The sequence below is a fragment of the Calonectris borealis genome, chromosome 4, assembly GCF_964195595.1.
Source record: "Calonectris borealis chromosome 4, bCalBor7.hap1.2, whole genome shotgun sequence".
Classification (NCBI taxonomy): Eukaryota; Metazoa; Chordata; class Aves; order Procellariiformes; family Procellariidae; genus Calonectris; species Calonectris borealis.
The window spans coordinates 17,349,933-17,366,285 of record NC_134315.1 but is presented as its reverse complement, the minus strand read 5'-3'; the positions used below and the strand labels follow the sequence as shown (position 1 = coordinate 17,366,285).

At 42.5% G+C, this 16,353-nt stretch overlaps 1 protein-coding gene across 1 annotated transcript in view; it reads right to left on the bottom strand.

Annotated features, from left to right (window-relative positions):
- Positions 1-10,183: 10,183 nt before the first annotated feature.
- The window catches only part of LOC142081746 (ADP-ribosyl cyclase/cyclic ADP-ribose hydrolase 1-like), a 29,614-nt gene continuing 23,444 nt past the window's right edge, over positions 10,184-16,353 (bottom strand). Inside the window, exons 6-8 of the mRNA XM_075148807.1 lie at positions 16,138-16,230; positions 13,770-13,856; positions 10,184-11,858 (exon numbers count right to left, since the gene is read on the bottom strand). Of these exons, the coding sequence (XP_075004908.1) occupies positions 11,777-11,858; positions 13,770-13,856; positions 16,138-16,230 (262 nt within the window). The 3' untranslated portion in view covers positions 10,184-11,776. The remainder of the gene's footprint in view (positions 11,859-13,769; positions 13,857-16,137; positions 16,231-16,353) is intronic.

The following is a 16,353-nucleotide window of genomic DNA, read 5'->3' as shown; positions in this document are numbered from 1 at the left end:
AGTGTTTCCAAATGCCTCTGGTCCTCAGAAGTCAATCAATAGGTTCTAAAACTTGACTTCTGAACTCTGAATGCTATAAGAAAAGATATCTTTATGGAATCTGGGAGTTTTTGGATTTGATCTATCAGCCGATGAGTTAAAGGTAGCTGAATTATGCTTTAGAGCTCTGATGGAGGATGTGTAGCGCTCCTTCTACTGTGTGCCGTTTCGTCATACGGTACTAAATCACCAAACACAGACACTGCTGGTGCACAGGAAACAACAAATAATGGGCACAATCTGAGTGGTGCATTCCAGTGCAGATCATTCAGGGGCCGCAGGGGCTCCAAACTGGAGCCCAAACTTTTATAGAAATCACCTTTGAAAATCATTGTAGAAAAACAATTACCAGTGCTTCTCTTGTACCAAGTTGATTTATTGCACATTGGATATGCATCTGTCTGGCAATAAGCAGCACATGTGAACAATGTTTTCTTTGCTCTTTCCAGAAACCAGCTTGCTTCACTGAGATTTGTGGAGACCTCCCACTGAGATGCTAATATGCAGTGAAGTCTGTCTGATGAAGGCATCATGACTGGTGAGCTGCCAGGTAAGCTCCAGCTTGGAAAAAGAGTTCGAAAAATATCCTTTTTCACCCACAAGGAAATTCATGTGCCTCTTCTGTGGTCAGCATCTCAAAATCTATGAGCAATGGATGCAGCAAATGAAGCAAGCTGGCAATTTCGGCCACCATTGTGTGCAAACTTTTAAAATGCATATGCAGTGACTTCAATTTTCTGCACGACTCAAAAAGTTTCATGTCTTCTACATCCACATTTAAATCACTCAAACCTGTATGTTGCACTAAAGAAATATCTTCCCTGGCCCCACCGTTGCTTTAGACTTTCAGACCACACTGACAGCTGAGCAGATCTGCAGCATCCATCCTGCCTTAGAGACAAAACACCATGCTCCAAGGAAGCTCCCAAAGGTGGAGGTGAGTCCCTTTCATATGCCTTGTAGCTGAACTTGACTCGTGCTTGCCACTGTAAGGAAGACATGAATTTGGGTTAAATGCTGTCAAAATAGCCCTGCAGTTATCACAAAGGTGTACATGTAAAAAATTGAGCCTTTGCCCAAAATTTTGGAAAAATCAAAGAGCAGTAATAATGTAACAATAAGATCACATAATAATACCTGCTGCTAGACATTTTGTTTAATGGCCATTCATATGAACAGATGGATCAAATGTGGAATAAAATATTCAAACTGTCATGCCTAAGACTTTGGTTTAGTTGAAAGCCTACAATTATTCATTATTCATTCATTATATATCATCTGCTAATGAAGAAAGGTGAAGTGCCTCAGGCTATATGAGGGACGTGTTTGACTGCATGTAACATACTAAGCAAATCTTTGTAGTGCTTAGTTACAAGCAGCAGTACAGCGTACCCTGATGAGGAAAGCTGTTGGCATTTTGAATCGGCAGTGGCAAGACCTGGGACAGGAATAAGATGGGGAATAACGAGCAGCAGCAGAGCAACAGTAATGGTCATGCTGAGCGGTGTTGCAGAAGGCAGGAGTTTAACTCACCAGCAACTCTGCACAGTCATTCTCAACCACAAGGGTTATATGATGATGGTGAATACCTTGTTTGCTAGTAATAACACAGAAACCTGTTATAATAAATACTGTGGAGATAGGGGAAAAGAGAAATGTGTTACAGCTTGATTTTCCTTTGGGGAAATAAACTAGAAGAGCAATGTGCGTGGCCTTGCCTGAATTTCATCTCTTTTTCCAGCAAGAAGTGTTGTCCTGGATTTCTCTGAGGACGTCAGGCATTTACCTAGGATTCTGGACATCTAGTAGTTTAAACAGAGCCGAAGGAAAACAGCACATGCATAGTATGTTAATAAATTCTGGACGTACTGGTGTCATTTCACATGCCGTCTGCAACCAGAGTCAGGTACGGTAGTTTTATTAGAGGAAACACAGAGAGCAGTGACAAGCCTGCAGCAGCTTTAGGAGTCTGAGACACCAATGCGAATCTTATCTGCGCTACTTGCAACTTAGACACATGCCTTTGATGCGTGCTCTTGTCCAAGGTCCTATAGGTCACAGACTGAGTTTCTGTTATTCCTGGGCTATTTCCACGAAAGACTTGACTTACTTACCCAAAACACATAAAATAACCCCATGGCTTACAAGCAGCATATTGTCTGCAGAACCTGCTGATGTTGATCCTGTCTGCAAAAATTAAAAAGCTAGATTTGAAGCTGACAGGTCAAAAACCAACATTACTCACCCTTTACTTGCTTAGTACTATTGCCAGAAATTTGCTGGTAGTATTTGCCGGAAAAGAACCTTTACCTGAGGCTATCTTGTAAATTTTACAGGCAGGAACAACCCAAGAAACAATGCTTTCTGTAGTGAACAGTTTGTTCTGTTTCAGTTGGTAACGAGCTGTAGTTTTGTTGAGACCTGTGTTGAGATACTATATCCATGACAGAGAAAACTGTAATTACAATAATACAAGTTCTTTATATCTTGATTATGTTATTCTGTCATCACAATTACTAATACATGCATATTACCAAAAAATCTGTAATATTTCATTCAAGCACTGAATTTGGATTTAAATTCCCTACATCTGCCGGTATGCTGAGCATCACAAAAATGTGGGTGCTTGGAGGGTGTTGCTGGGTGCTAAATGGGAAAGCAGTCAGAGAAGCTGGCTAATCCCACTCTCTTCTGACTGCAGTTACAGCTGCAGCGTGCCCGGTGAAACCTTCCAAAGATTGCATACTTTTTTCCAAGCATTAACCTTTTCTAAGGCTTAGGCATTCTTAGCCGTAACCAAAAATCCTGACAATCACACCAGGAAGAAAAAATCACCACTAGCAATGATGCATCATATTTCCTCACTCCTCCTCCAGCTTTTTATTTCTGGGGAATGTTGGGTCTCTGGTGACAGAGCTCCTACCCAGCCCCTGGGGGATTTTTTCCTGCAGCGGCTCCTGTTTTCCCTTCCTCAGGTCTGAGATGCTTGAGCAGGCCCAGGGAATGGCTGATGCTCTCCTTCTCTGGGTGGTCTTCCACTGCCAGCGCTGCTCTTCGAAATGGCATCCATCACAAATTCTGGAACACCGTGGACCGGGCTGCTGCAGCGCAGTCACTACGTGAAGGGTGCCGCTCCGTCCCCACGCGTGGGAGCTGGACTGCTTCCTGGTTGGACTCAGAACTGGGGATGAAGCAGCACAACAGGCTGGGTTCTGTCTCAGTAATGATTAACTGGAATATCTCTGTCAATCCTAAGCCAACTTTTTAACTGAATTTGGGTAATAATAATAACGACGTTCTTATCTCTGGCTAGGGACATTTTGCAACAGACTCTACAGTGGGTTTATGGACCTGTAGGTGCCTATCAGCTCAAGGGACAGCCCAGGCATTTTCTACTTTTGCTGTCATTAGTATTTAGTACAACTCACCCGCTGCCGAAAATAGTACTGGGGGAGATATATAAATAATTTCCTATCCATTTTTAATTTACTGCGTCAAGTTTTATCATGCCAAGACTTGGCCAAAGTAACCTTGCCTGAGCTAATTGAACATAATGTCAATGAAAAGAGTGGCAATTTTAGAAATGCAGAATGGTATATTTCTGCTGTGGGACTGCATAATTTTTGACATTGTAATTAAAAAGCAATTACTTTTGCACTGACACAATTTGTCATGCTGTACATCCCCAGATCAAAATCAATCATCTCCCAATACATCATCTCTGTGCCACTTACTTTAAGGTAATATTGTGAGACTGTGAACAAAAGCAATTCAAACCAAAAGCACATGGAATATTAAGTGATTTTGCTCCTCTTCTTTGAAATGTCGATCATCTCTTTTTGGCTTCACTGTTCAGTTATACCCCACAGCCCACATGCTTGTGCCTTCCATATGATTTACTTCTGGGTGTCTCCGTTTTCCTGGGGGACTGAGTAGAAATTAGGCATAAACAGGAAAAATTAGTAGAATTATGGTCAGATGGAACATGTGTGGCACTTGAGCAGGGTTGGGGCATTAAAGAGGACTATAGAGCATCGGCAGGTCTACAGCTGTATTTCCTTTCTGGGCTTCAATTCAGTATTTAGATTAGGAAGGATTTCAGACATTGGTAAAGAGCTCTCTAACTTGCCAAGATTGTTGTTTTTCTCTTGGTAAATTGAGGTGGTGATATGTTGATGCTGGTGAGGGCTTTTTTGTTTCCAGGAAAGGTAGAGCTTGATACACATAGTTTGTATTTGCAGGTATACTGCTATGTAGAAATTCTTTTTCCCAAGAAGGTTGGAGTGACAAAATGTCTGTATGAGAAAAGAAAAATCAACTTGTTATAGTTCTGTTAAGACAGAACGTTTGGGCTGATAATTAAAGGGAAAGGTTATTTTGTAATCAATTAACCATGGTAGAATAATAAGAATGTATTCTGGTGTAAGTTTGAAAAAAATCTTGCCTACCATGATGTGTTAATTGATGCCACGATGAAAAATAATGTGTGAAATAGATTAAATGAAAGAAATACTTGAAAGAGAGGTTCCCCGAAACTTTCCTGCAGCTGAGTATTTTGACCACAATGTCCACCCACTTCTGCTTGTTAGAATAACAACTGAGTTGGTTTTCTGTAGTGGAGAATCTGCCTCTCGACTTTGCTCCAACAAACCGGTGAGTACTTTCTGTAATCATTTTATTATGACTCTTCAGTGATAAACACAATAAAAGCAGGGATTGAATTTCAGTCTAGCTATGTCAATCTAATCCAAGAGTCAACATGCCACACAGGATATAAAATGTCTCTTTGCTACAAGAATAATAAAAAATGGGAGAGGGGGAAGTAAAAAGTCACAGATTCTAGTAAATGTATAATCCTGAGATGTTTACGAATCTTGATCTCTTTAATTCACCAAAAAAACAGAGCGAGAAGTGTCTGGATTAAGGATTCCTTTCAGGAGGAGAAGCTACCCTTCCCCACAAGACAAAAGATCTTTAGCACAGGATACAAGAAGAAGTTGCTAGAACCTGAATATAGGTAAAGTATAAATTAATTTCCAATAATGGTGCTGAGTAATTACTGGAACAACCTACCATGGGAAGCGTGGATGCTTCATCGCCTCATGTTATCAGAGAGCATGAGGCTAGTGCCTCTCTGAAAAGGCTGCATTAGCCTAAAGCACAATTTGAGGACAGAGCAGAGGCATGATGTAGGATGAAACTAAAAAGCTGTGAATACTAAAAGTATTCATAAGATCAGCTTAGATATTATGATAACCCTCATAATCTTAAAATTTTAAAATATCAATTTATCGTTTCTCCCATTCAGGCAGGAAATCTCAAATTAGGAGATTAAATTGTTTGCCCAGTCTCCCATAGCAAGTCCCTAGTAGCCCTAGAACTAAATCCCTATCTACATAGTGCATTCAATACCGCTACAGCTGGAAGAAAAATGTAGCTGATTAATGAAAAAAGGATTCAAGCATCCCAGGACTTGCTTAAACTTATCAAGCCATCTGTTACTCTTTTACTTCTTCATGTGAAGCAGCCCCACATATCACATAAAACATATCAAAGTGTCTGATATTGCTCATGAAAGTTATCAGCCTCTGATAAAAAATTGTGGAAACTGTCACTGTCTTCCTGTATCCTGTTTTTAGGAATATTTTTAGTATAAGGAATGAACTATTACTCATATTACTATTTTGTTTATTTCTGTAATTTATGTCTGTCTAGACCACTTCTTAGTCTTTTCTTGATGTTTTCCTGCCGTAAACCAAACACATAGGCACATACTGGTGTTGTTGAAAGTCTGACTTCAGGGGAAGCAAAGCTGGCTCCTTCTGGTCACTTAACGTTGTATGTAGCATATTATAGCACAAAAATATGGCTCGGCATAGGGTCTCATCGTCAAGAAGTTTATTATCTATCCCAGTGCAGCTCCAACTGACTGTTTAGCAAATTATACATCCCCTCTGTGTCTGACCCACAGAGAATGTAATTTAAGTAATGTTCTCAGACAGAAGACCTTTTGCCCAAGCTCCTAAGGTTCAGACCTCAGCTGCGGAAGTCCCAGGTCTAATTGCAATGCAGTGCTATGGATTTGATTAGTATTTCAAGAAAAGTAGAAATGGAAAAAAGCTTTTCCCTGGAGTTTGTCCCGGTCCTGTGCAAACCATTAGTGTGACTCTCCTATATTGATTAATCTGTGGATTTTCAATAAGAGAAAAAAACATTTATGCTACCCTTTAAGCTATTTGCATTTTTTAAGTTGTTGCATTTTTACTCCATTAGGAAGTAGGAAAGAAACTGTAAGATTTCTGCCATAGTGGCATCAGGCAATTTTGGCTGTGCTTCTGTAACTAAATTGGCAAAAAAAATCCAAAGAAGTATGGCATGTCCATGAAAGGAAAATCCTAAAGCAGGCATATGTGGTCTCAGTCTTGAAAATGGAGGCAGCCAGCAGACCACAACCTATGAAATGGAGGCAGCAGATTAATAACAGCATTTTTTCCTAGCACTATACTAGATTTTCTAACTGACTGCATTTGACATGCTTGAAAGACTGCATTATCACACAGTCAGCTCCTGAAACAGTCAGCGAATTTTGGAACTATGGCTCTACATACTCAGGAAATGAATTGTGAAATTATGAGTTTAAGTATTTTGCAAAAACCTTTCATCTAGTCTATATAAGAGGATGCTTAGATGTTTTTTTCTGTTTATGAATATTTCTCACAGGAAAATATTTAGAGCTTGGGATTCATTTTATGCAACTTTAGCCACCTGGAAGCTAATTTTATAAATTTGAGCTAATAATCTAGGCAAGTTCCGTAGTCAGCGGAGGGAGAGAAGACGCTTCTGTTGGAACGCACATCATCCCTAATGTCTTACCCCCCCACTGCAGAGCGGGATAACTGCTTTCAGGAGGTGCCTGGTTTGTCCCTTTTACTACAGAGAAAACCTGTACAATCAGGGCACTAACCTTAAATTATACGAATCCTATCTAAAGTATTTTGTATGGATCTTAACCCTCTCCTCTCTACTCTCCCTCAATGCACACCCAAAGCCCAGCAGTGAGATGAAGCAGGGGTAGGGTAGCTGTATTGCTGTGAAATGTGCTGGTGTGGAGCAGATACTGCTGTACGTGCTTCTCGGGCTCTTCTGATTTGGGCAAGCAGTGCCACACAAGAAAGGAGGAACAGCGAGCAGGCAGCTGCCCTCTCCCGCTGCGCATAGCAGTGATGAGAATAGATGTACAGTTTGAAACAAAAAAATCCCATTGATTCACATTTTCCAGCTAGGTATAAGCTTTTATTTTTCCAAGCAGGGAAAAAAAATATTATCCTAGACCATTTGACTGTCCCAGTTCATCAGGAGTTTCACGAAACATTTGTGCTGGCAGAACAGAGGGATGCTGCTGCTGCAAGATAAAGGAGCGAACAGGAAAGGCTGCACGGGGGGTGCTTAAGCCTGCCCAGCTCTCTGTGGCTTAGTCAAATGCTGAATCCAGCCCTTCGACTTTGAGGACAGGCAGACATACACCCCATGGTCATAGGTGTGTGGGCAGTATGGTCATTATGATCCAACTACCTAGCTAGATCTTTTACATATCTTTTTCTTCTGCTACTGCAGCTCCTGTTGTACTGTCTATGAGTTTGCTTCTGTCATTCACCCATACTATGTGTTTTTTATCTTTTCACCAGCCTTCATGTTTTACATGCAAAGTGTTTTCTCTGGATTAGCCAGTGCATTACTCCTTTCAAACAATTTAATAGGAAGGATTAGCCTCTTAGCACCTTTTTTTTTGTCTTAAGCCTGTAAATGATACTGTTATTAAGAAAGAGTTTCTGAGCTGCAGCCTCTTTGCAGGGTTTCCTACCTGAAGGCTTGCGGATCTCATTTTTCTGCTCTTCCCACAGGGCTCTTTTATGTAAGGCAATGTCTGGGGGTCACTGTTTTGAGTATCCAGGAGTCTTCCCAGGTACACATATGAAGGCCAGCCCAAATCAAGCAAGGGGAAACTTCTGTCTCTGCCTGATAGACCCTGCACAGCGCTGCTGCTATGTCGAGTCCCGTCCAAAACCACTCCCCTATTGCCAGTGTCTAGGGGGACCCAGATCCACTGCACTATATGCTGCCAATACACCCATAAACAGAATAAAACCCCCCTCTCCAAAGACTTTTCCTGATAGATTATGTTACCGGCACTGCACTAAGAATTTTGCGCTCCAAAAAGCAGCACGATAGCTTAAAAAAAGTGCTTAAAAAAAAAAAGAATAGATGCTGAGGGTAAGATTTATTGCCCTTCACATGTTTAAATCTTTGTTTCCAGTTTTCAAATTTTTCTCTAGACTCATAAGGGTTGTTATTTTAAATAAAAGCCTACAGTCATAGTCATTAATTTCACCCACATCCCTACACATAAGCAACGGAGCGAGCTAGTGGCCCCTGAAGGGTGACCATAGGGAGATTCGGGAGCCTGAAGTGATGTGTGGGGGCAGCTACCTGGGGTCAGCCAAGAGGAAACACGAGGCGTACGGACCTAAGTGGAATGCATACCATCCTACTGAGCCTCCTGACTCTAGGAGGGGCTGACATGTTTTAAATCAAACGCTGTGATTCATGGTAAGCACACAAGGCCAAGCGATGGCTAGCAAGGAGAACAACTCTTTCTATATTTCATTTGTTTCCTAATCTCAAAAATAAGTTAATAATTGCAAGCTCTTGTCAGGTTAAGTACATCAAAGCCTGAGGGAGCAGCAATACTGTGGTAATAGGGTCATAGAAGCAGCTTTCCCAGTGCTGTGTGGTTCTGGGAGTGCATAATGTTGATACTACCTTATCACACAATAACTCAGCCTGCTCTCGGGTTTGTGAGCAGTGCTCTTTGGCAGTGTTTGCTGTGGGCCTGGGGCACAAGCTAGCCCATCTGTCTTGAACAAGTTGTGACAGAGGTTAGCTTCTTCAGATTGAAAGCATATTTTCAAAACCCAACATGTTTCAAACTATATTAAGAAACATTTCTTCCATGTAGTCATAGGTTATTTTTCCTTTTAGTTAGTTTTCTGTGAATTTGGGACACTTTGTATTGGTTTGGGAGGTTTTTTGCTTTATTAATTTTCAGCAGAGCAATAGGATTTGGAATTATACCTGTCTGGTAGGGCATGTCTGCATGGCATGTCAAATGTGTGATCATGGATAACAAAAATGCTTCTCCTTGCTTGCTGGAAATCAGCTCGCTTACGTTCTGCTACACATGTAACGCGAGCAGCACAGACTTGGGTGTGTGTTAGTGGGCCAGAGGTACACCTATAGTGCACCTGTACTAATAAATAAAGTGGGCCAATGTTAATGCTCCCTCTTTAAGGGCAAGCAGCACGACACAGCAGATGACACCAAGCTTTGTGGGCCTTGGGAGTGGTATTGGGGAAAGGGGTGAGGTGTATCCAGAGCGTGCAATAGCCACAGTACCTGGGCCGACTCTTCTCCCTTTGCAACAAGTGCTGATGAGGGGAAAAGAAATGAGGCATTAGTGTCCTGCACCCTCTTCCCAGTACATCCACCTGCAATCCACAAAACTTGCAGCCCTTCTTGGCAGCAGATTAACCAGTCAGAATGAAACCAGGCAATCGCAAGTTCAATTATTTCCCTAGTGTTGTCTTTTATTGCCAAGTTTCCCTGTAAAGGTGTGTCATTTTTACATACCTTTAAAAGAAAGACGTTTTGCTGGGACAACGTTCGTGCCAGCCACCTGTGGTACAAAGCTGTCATTTACTCCAGCACAGTTGCCTGTATTAAGTGTGCACCTCAGCTTTCAAAAACACTGATTTGCTTCTTAACATTTGACTACGTAACCACTGATAAGAACCGTCATCTTCCTTAACTAATATGGCTGAGAACAACATACATATCTGGATCTCTGTGTTCAAGACAAAGACACAGGATGTTTCCCTTCCAGCCAACAACGGCAATGACTTCTCTGAACAAGATGGAGCGAGGTAGCGAGAGTAGAGTCCGAGGAGGATAGGAGCTGTGACCTTTCTCTGCTTTCCTGGGTGGGTATATGTGGAGTTTCATACGTTGAATGAATTTCTGAGTTATTTTTAGGAAATGGCTTATTTTCGTGTTCAGTCTGAGGTTAAGTGGAATGTGAAACTGAATTAACAACGTTTGCCACCAGCAATTTTATTCTAGATCTCGATTTTACAGTCAACATTTTATATCGCAACAGAAGAGGTACAAAAGTGAGCATGAAGACAAACTCTTGACCTATAGTCAGAAATAACCTATTTGAAAATATTGGTATGTGTCTGCGTTAATGCATCTAAGCAGTTACATAACAGAGTGCAAATAAAAATACATTTCACTTAAAGTAAACATTATGGGCGAGGTCTTGGGCGTGGTCCAGCTCAGTGCAGGCCTGCGTGTTACAGAGCAAAGGTTTATCTAGAGATGCTCGAAGTTACACCAGCTTGTGTAGTTCCATAAGGATGCTTCACACTCTGGGTAGTCACTAAAACATACGGCATTATAACCTTCCGCCTGTGGGATCATGGAAACCTCAGTCTGCCTAATGAATTGGCAATGGCTGGTTACGCTGGTGCGGCAACACCTAAGAGTATATCTGTAGCAAAGCCTGCTCTGTTCTTTTAGTGTCAATGGCCCTGCACAAAGGCACCACAGCCGAGGCCAAAAGCTGGCCTCAGATCTTTATTTTGTTATAAACACTGCACTTGAATATGCATATGAGACCGGCAAAATGGAAATCAAAGGAAATCGATGAAACCTGCTGTTTCAGTGTACTATGGCATGTCCGTGCCTGTGAATTATACACTGCGAGGCATCACCTTTCACCTCAGAAACAGAGGTCAACAGACATTCCTTATTGTGGCAACCTTTTGATGTTTGTCTCTATTCCAGTGTCTGGCCAAACTGTGGCCTGAGGGACCTTTTATGAAAGTTGGAAGGCTTATCCTTACTGCTATATTAAGAATAAAATGTAATCTGAACTGCAATGGTGTTTCCAGTAGGATTTTAATGGGGTTGCCTGAGTCAGTCTTGCTATTTTCTCTCCCCAGCTACACACTTGGCCCGTGCTTACAGATGCTGGCAACCCTCTGAGCGGTTTCTGGTCTTTTCTTGGCTCAGCTCAGCCGTTTCCCCACCAGCCTCTTACTGTGATGCCCATTAAAAGGTAAGAACCGCTCCGCCTCTTCCATCGCTTGCTCTACCTGCTCAGACCTGCCACAGTCCCTGGGAAAAACATGATTTATACCATGGGCCACTGTTCCCCTCTGGGGGATGTTGCACTGGGGTGCAGGGAGAGCGTAGCATGCTCAGGTAACTTCCCATCCAGCCTTCCTGCGGGGAGGAAGCCGAGCGCTGATCCGGGCAAGTTCTGCCTCCGCTGGAAAGTCTCTTTCTTCTCTGTGCACGCCCCAGGAAACCCCTGCTCTGAGCCTCTGGGCACAAGGGAGCTCTATGGGAGGGAGCAAACCAGGGCCAAGTATCTGCCTTCAACCAGTGAACATGCCCCCGGCCCCTCTGAAATAGTATGTTTGTGTGCGTGTGTGTACAGTAATCACACCTAAACCACCATCTCCTGCTATTTGGCTGTCAGTATTACAGCAAGGATTTCTGGTTATGGACTCTGTACACACCACGCTACTATTTATCACTCTAAGCTATGTAGCCACATCTTTTCCAGCTTTACACACAAATAACGAAAGTCTTCAGTAGTGCGGAGGACTCCGTTTCATGGAGTTGCCGTGGTGTTGGTGCAAAGTCTGCAGTCTGTGTGGTCAGGGTTCTGCACACACTGAAGGAGCTGAACTGGTCTGTGATAAGGCACAAAAACAAACAAATATTTAGTAACTACTTTGCAAGTACAACAGAGTAACTCCACAGTTACTAAATGCAACGTGAGAGTCAAAGTGCACGTTACATCTGTGCTTATCAAGCGGATGTCTTTTCTTAGGATTTTTTTTTTTAGACCTTGCTGCAGAAAGATAACTTCAGTGTTTAAAGGGGCTAGGGACGGGAGCGAGTACAAAATAAAGTAGGGTGTGAACTCACGGCATGTCAGCTACTTGCGATAACAAAAACAATTATGAAAAAGAAGTAAGACCTCTTGCATGGACTACGGAGCTGCTGCCATGCTGGAAGTTCACCGTCTTGCTTACTCGGTGGTAACCCCTACTGCTACAGTGTAAAGCTGTTGCTAACAATGTCAGATATGATTAGATTGTTTGCTAGAAGTACATCCAGTGCAACTATTTTTTGAGTTACTTCTGGAAGACACTGCTGACATGGACAAAAGCACGAGAAAATGATCAGCATCAATTGCTACGTGGCATGAAAAGCCAGATGCCCAGCTGATGCAGACCCACACAGTTCTGTTTGCAATGACTTCAGGGGAGTGAAGCGAATTTATGTGGTCTATCCTGAAGAGTTTTACTGCACGTTGCTTATTTTATTATTGTTCTGTACATAAAATAGTAAAATTAATTGTCCGTGTTGCTCTACACAGTTGCTTAGGCATGTTAGTTGAGCTCTGACAAAAACCCCTACTTGTTATTCTATCTTAAGAAGCGAGTTGTGAGCCACAGCAACGAGTGTGTCAAAACTCTTCATGATGTGTTACAGGTTTCTCCCTGCGCTGAGCCACAAGGGATCTAAGCTACTACATATTTCCCCTTCCTCCCTGGCCCCTTAGCTTATTTCATCACAGGCTGAAACAATCTATACCTACTTACAGGTCCTGGGAGTATTGGTTAAAGGCTGCATTTACCCAAAGAGAAAGCGAGTACGCGAGCATCACGATTTGGCAGGTTCATGCACCACACCAGTGTTAATCTCTTCACAATGTGCAAAGCACCAACAATCAGGTTCAGCAATACCTAAACAGGAATGTATTGCTCTGCCTTCAGAATTGAAGTCCTATCACCAGATAAGGCATTTGTCTCCTTGGCAGACCAACTTTTCCTTATTTAAAACTAACGTCACGAACTCAGTAGTTTATAGAAATGTTTGTTTACTTCGGAAATGTTCTTATACAAGTTCTTCACTCTGAAAAGCTGTTCCTGACAGATAAGATATAAGTAATATTGAACCTTTGCTGCTTTTCTAATGTCACTAAAGAACACTTTTGCTCTGTGTGAAGGTCTCTGAACCCACACAGCAGGATATAAGGTCTCAGGCTTTTGTATCTCCTCAGCAGGCGGATAGAGATTTCAGGCAAGTCAGAACTCGGGTTGCTGTTTCCCGGACTCCTGTTTTTCTCTCCTGACAATGGTGAATTATAGTAATTGATAATGCTTAACATGTCTCATGCCTCACTCTCTGACAAAGTGGCTGGACAGAAAGTAAGCTCAAACTATAGCGAAGGAAGTAAGGACCATCCTTGACACACTGCGTTATCTACATGCAGCAGGGAGGAAAGCTGCCTATTTGGTTCTGATTATTGTAGGTAAAAGCCCGGTCAGATGAAAATCTGTTGAAGGAGGCTGGATTGCTCTTTCCCTGAAGGCAACTGAACATGCACAATGGCAAGTGCAGGGCAGAGAGCAAGCCCCAGACCCAGCCAACACGAGTGGAAGCCCCTGAGAAGAAACAGCCACATCAAAGGGATGTGATGGCAGTAAGAGAGGAGTCTGCTCTAGCTTGCTGTAAACCTATATTAAGTCAAGAAGGAGATGCAATATTAGTTTTATGTTAGCCAGTTGTCACCAATAAGAGCAGGTAATTACCTGTAATTGTCTTCACAGGTGATCTTAAAGTTTCGCTCTTCTAAGATGCTTTTTAACCTCTTTATGGAATGACCTGAGCAGGATTCACTGGAGAGAAAAGCCTTTTGTTACTTGTGTTCCTTGTGTATACAAGAAGCTTAGCTAAATTCCACACTATGTCACTTTGCTTTATTTCAGGTAAGATTCTTTAAAAGCTTGTTTGCTAATGTGCTGTTAAGTCCATTGGTTTGTGGATTTTTGGCTACCATTGGGCCTTTGCTGGTAGAAACTATGTGATGTTTGGCTGTGCATCTTGCACGAGAACTTTGTGCAGGAAGATATCTGTGGGAAATAACTCAGTTCCATTCACAGTTCAAGGTGCTCTAGAACTGCTCCAGAGCTGCTGGTGGCCTCCATCCACAGGAGCACGATATAAGGCTCATTCAAATCTGTGGAAGGACAAAGAATAAAGTCCTCTGTATGATGAGAAAGAGTCAATCACGAAAACCAGCAGCTAAGTCCCAGGTAGGACATAAGATAGGAGGAAGCAGATAAAAAACATGGGAGGAAGCAGGCTACAAGCACCTCCTTTCTGTTTGACTCAGTCTGTGGCTGCTGCTGCTGCTCTGTTTTGACAAGGGGCTGTTTCAACCACTTTTCCACTGGTAGGAGCCCTAACTTGTGTATTTCTTTTCCATCCAGCTAATGGTTTCATGAAGCATGTAGCAATATCATACCTTTGAGTCCTTTATCTCTGCTTAATTTTCTTGAAATAGCCCAAGGGGCCCCAAAGCTGTGGTAAGAGGATTGGCAAATGTCATAGACACAGACAGGACACTTCAAAAGACTTGTTACCTTGGGATAAAAATCACCTCCTGGTCCAGAGCATAGGACACCCATCAGGGCAATAATACAATACTGGGGCAAATCCAGTTATTAACATATGGCATTAGTGGAAAGCAGAGCCAGCTCTTCTTTGTTCACTAGACTTGCCAGATGTTATCAGTGATTCAACATGGAATACGAATCAGAAGATAAAAGGAATACATATTACTGGAGCTACCCTCCCTCTTTCTCCTTGGAAGTAAGTAGAAAATAAAAAGGAAACTGCTGTGAACTTGGCACAGGAGGAGGGTGTGTCCAGAAGGCTGGCAGGGCACCAGGTTGTTGAAGCTGTTGAGGAGGAACATGATGGCTTTTCTGATGTTGGGAAAGGATCAGGTGCCATGTCTGGGGGAACTAATGTACAGATTACTCAATCTCCTTTTCTTCAGCAAACCTCTATGCAATGGGCCACAAAAGTATGCCTGGCATGCTGACACAGGGTAGATGCATGCCTGTGAGCTGTGACAGATATGTCAGCTTGTGTGGCAAAGAGACTCTGCTGGGCGTCTGGGCTAGGGGAGGGGTTGCAGCACTGGAGCTGGTACTGTGTCAGATAGTGAGGCTGTCCGAGCAAGGGTCTCTGCTGGGTCCACACTCATTCCTGAGTTGCACTGCATCATCGTGGCCTGCCTCCTGACCCACAGCATCAAAGCTGCTGCATCTGTCGTGGTTCTTAGGAACAGGAGAAACCATTATAAGTGGTTATTATAATGTCAGTGCATTATAACCACATGAACCACAGAACCGGCTCTGAAAATAGGGGTCAAAGGCACTGAGCCTCATGCTCAGTGCTTGAAATGTGGTAGATCTGAAAATGAATCTGATCAGGATGAAAAAGGTCACTCAGAAAGGCTCAGATGTGATTTGAGGTCACTGGTCTAGGATCAGTAATTCCATGGTAAGCATTTAAACTACAGACTTGTTATTAAAAATTACAGAATCATTTAGGTTGGAAAAGGCTGCTTGAGATCATCTAGTCCAACCAATATCAGCTAGAGCAGGTTGCCCAGGACCCAGTCAGGTTTTGAGCATGTCCACACATGGAGACTCCACAACCTCTCTGGGAAACCTATTCCAGCATTTGAAATTATTTTATCAAAAATGGTTCTGCTCAGCATAATTATACTATTCCTATGGACAAACATATTTTCCAGCTGTTCACCCTTGCAAACTTGGCCTGCCCTGTGACTTCAGTGCTGCACCCATAATAAAGGTCTGTAGAGCTCAGTGGGGTTGGAAGGAATTTAAAGGTCATGGGACCTCTTGAAAGCAAGGAAAATGTCAATGTGTCTTCGCTATAACTGTTGAGCAGTACCTATGAAAAATTCTAAAGATAACAACAGTACAAATGTTATTCTTTCCAGTAAAGTAAGCAGCTAGGAGAGTGAATGTAGAGCAGGTTTCAGGAGCAGGTTTAAGACAGCGCCACTGTTAGACAGTCACTCGTGAGAACCGAGCTGCGCCTTCTTCACACTGCTCATCGTTTCGTACCGGTGTGACTTACCTTTGAGGTCCACCAATGTCATGCATAAGCCAAATGTGTACTGTAGAGACTTTATCTGGATTTAGGTTAAAGATCTCAACACTTCCAAAGATGCTGCAAGAACGGGACATAAAAAAGCAAAACATTCTGAGTTATCTGAGAAAGACGTACAGAGTATGTTCCCCAAATGCTAGTGCTTATTAGTGCTGCTATTATTCTCAGTGAAAGAACATTATC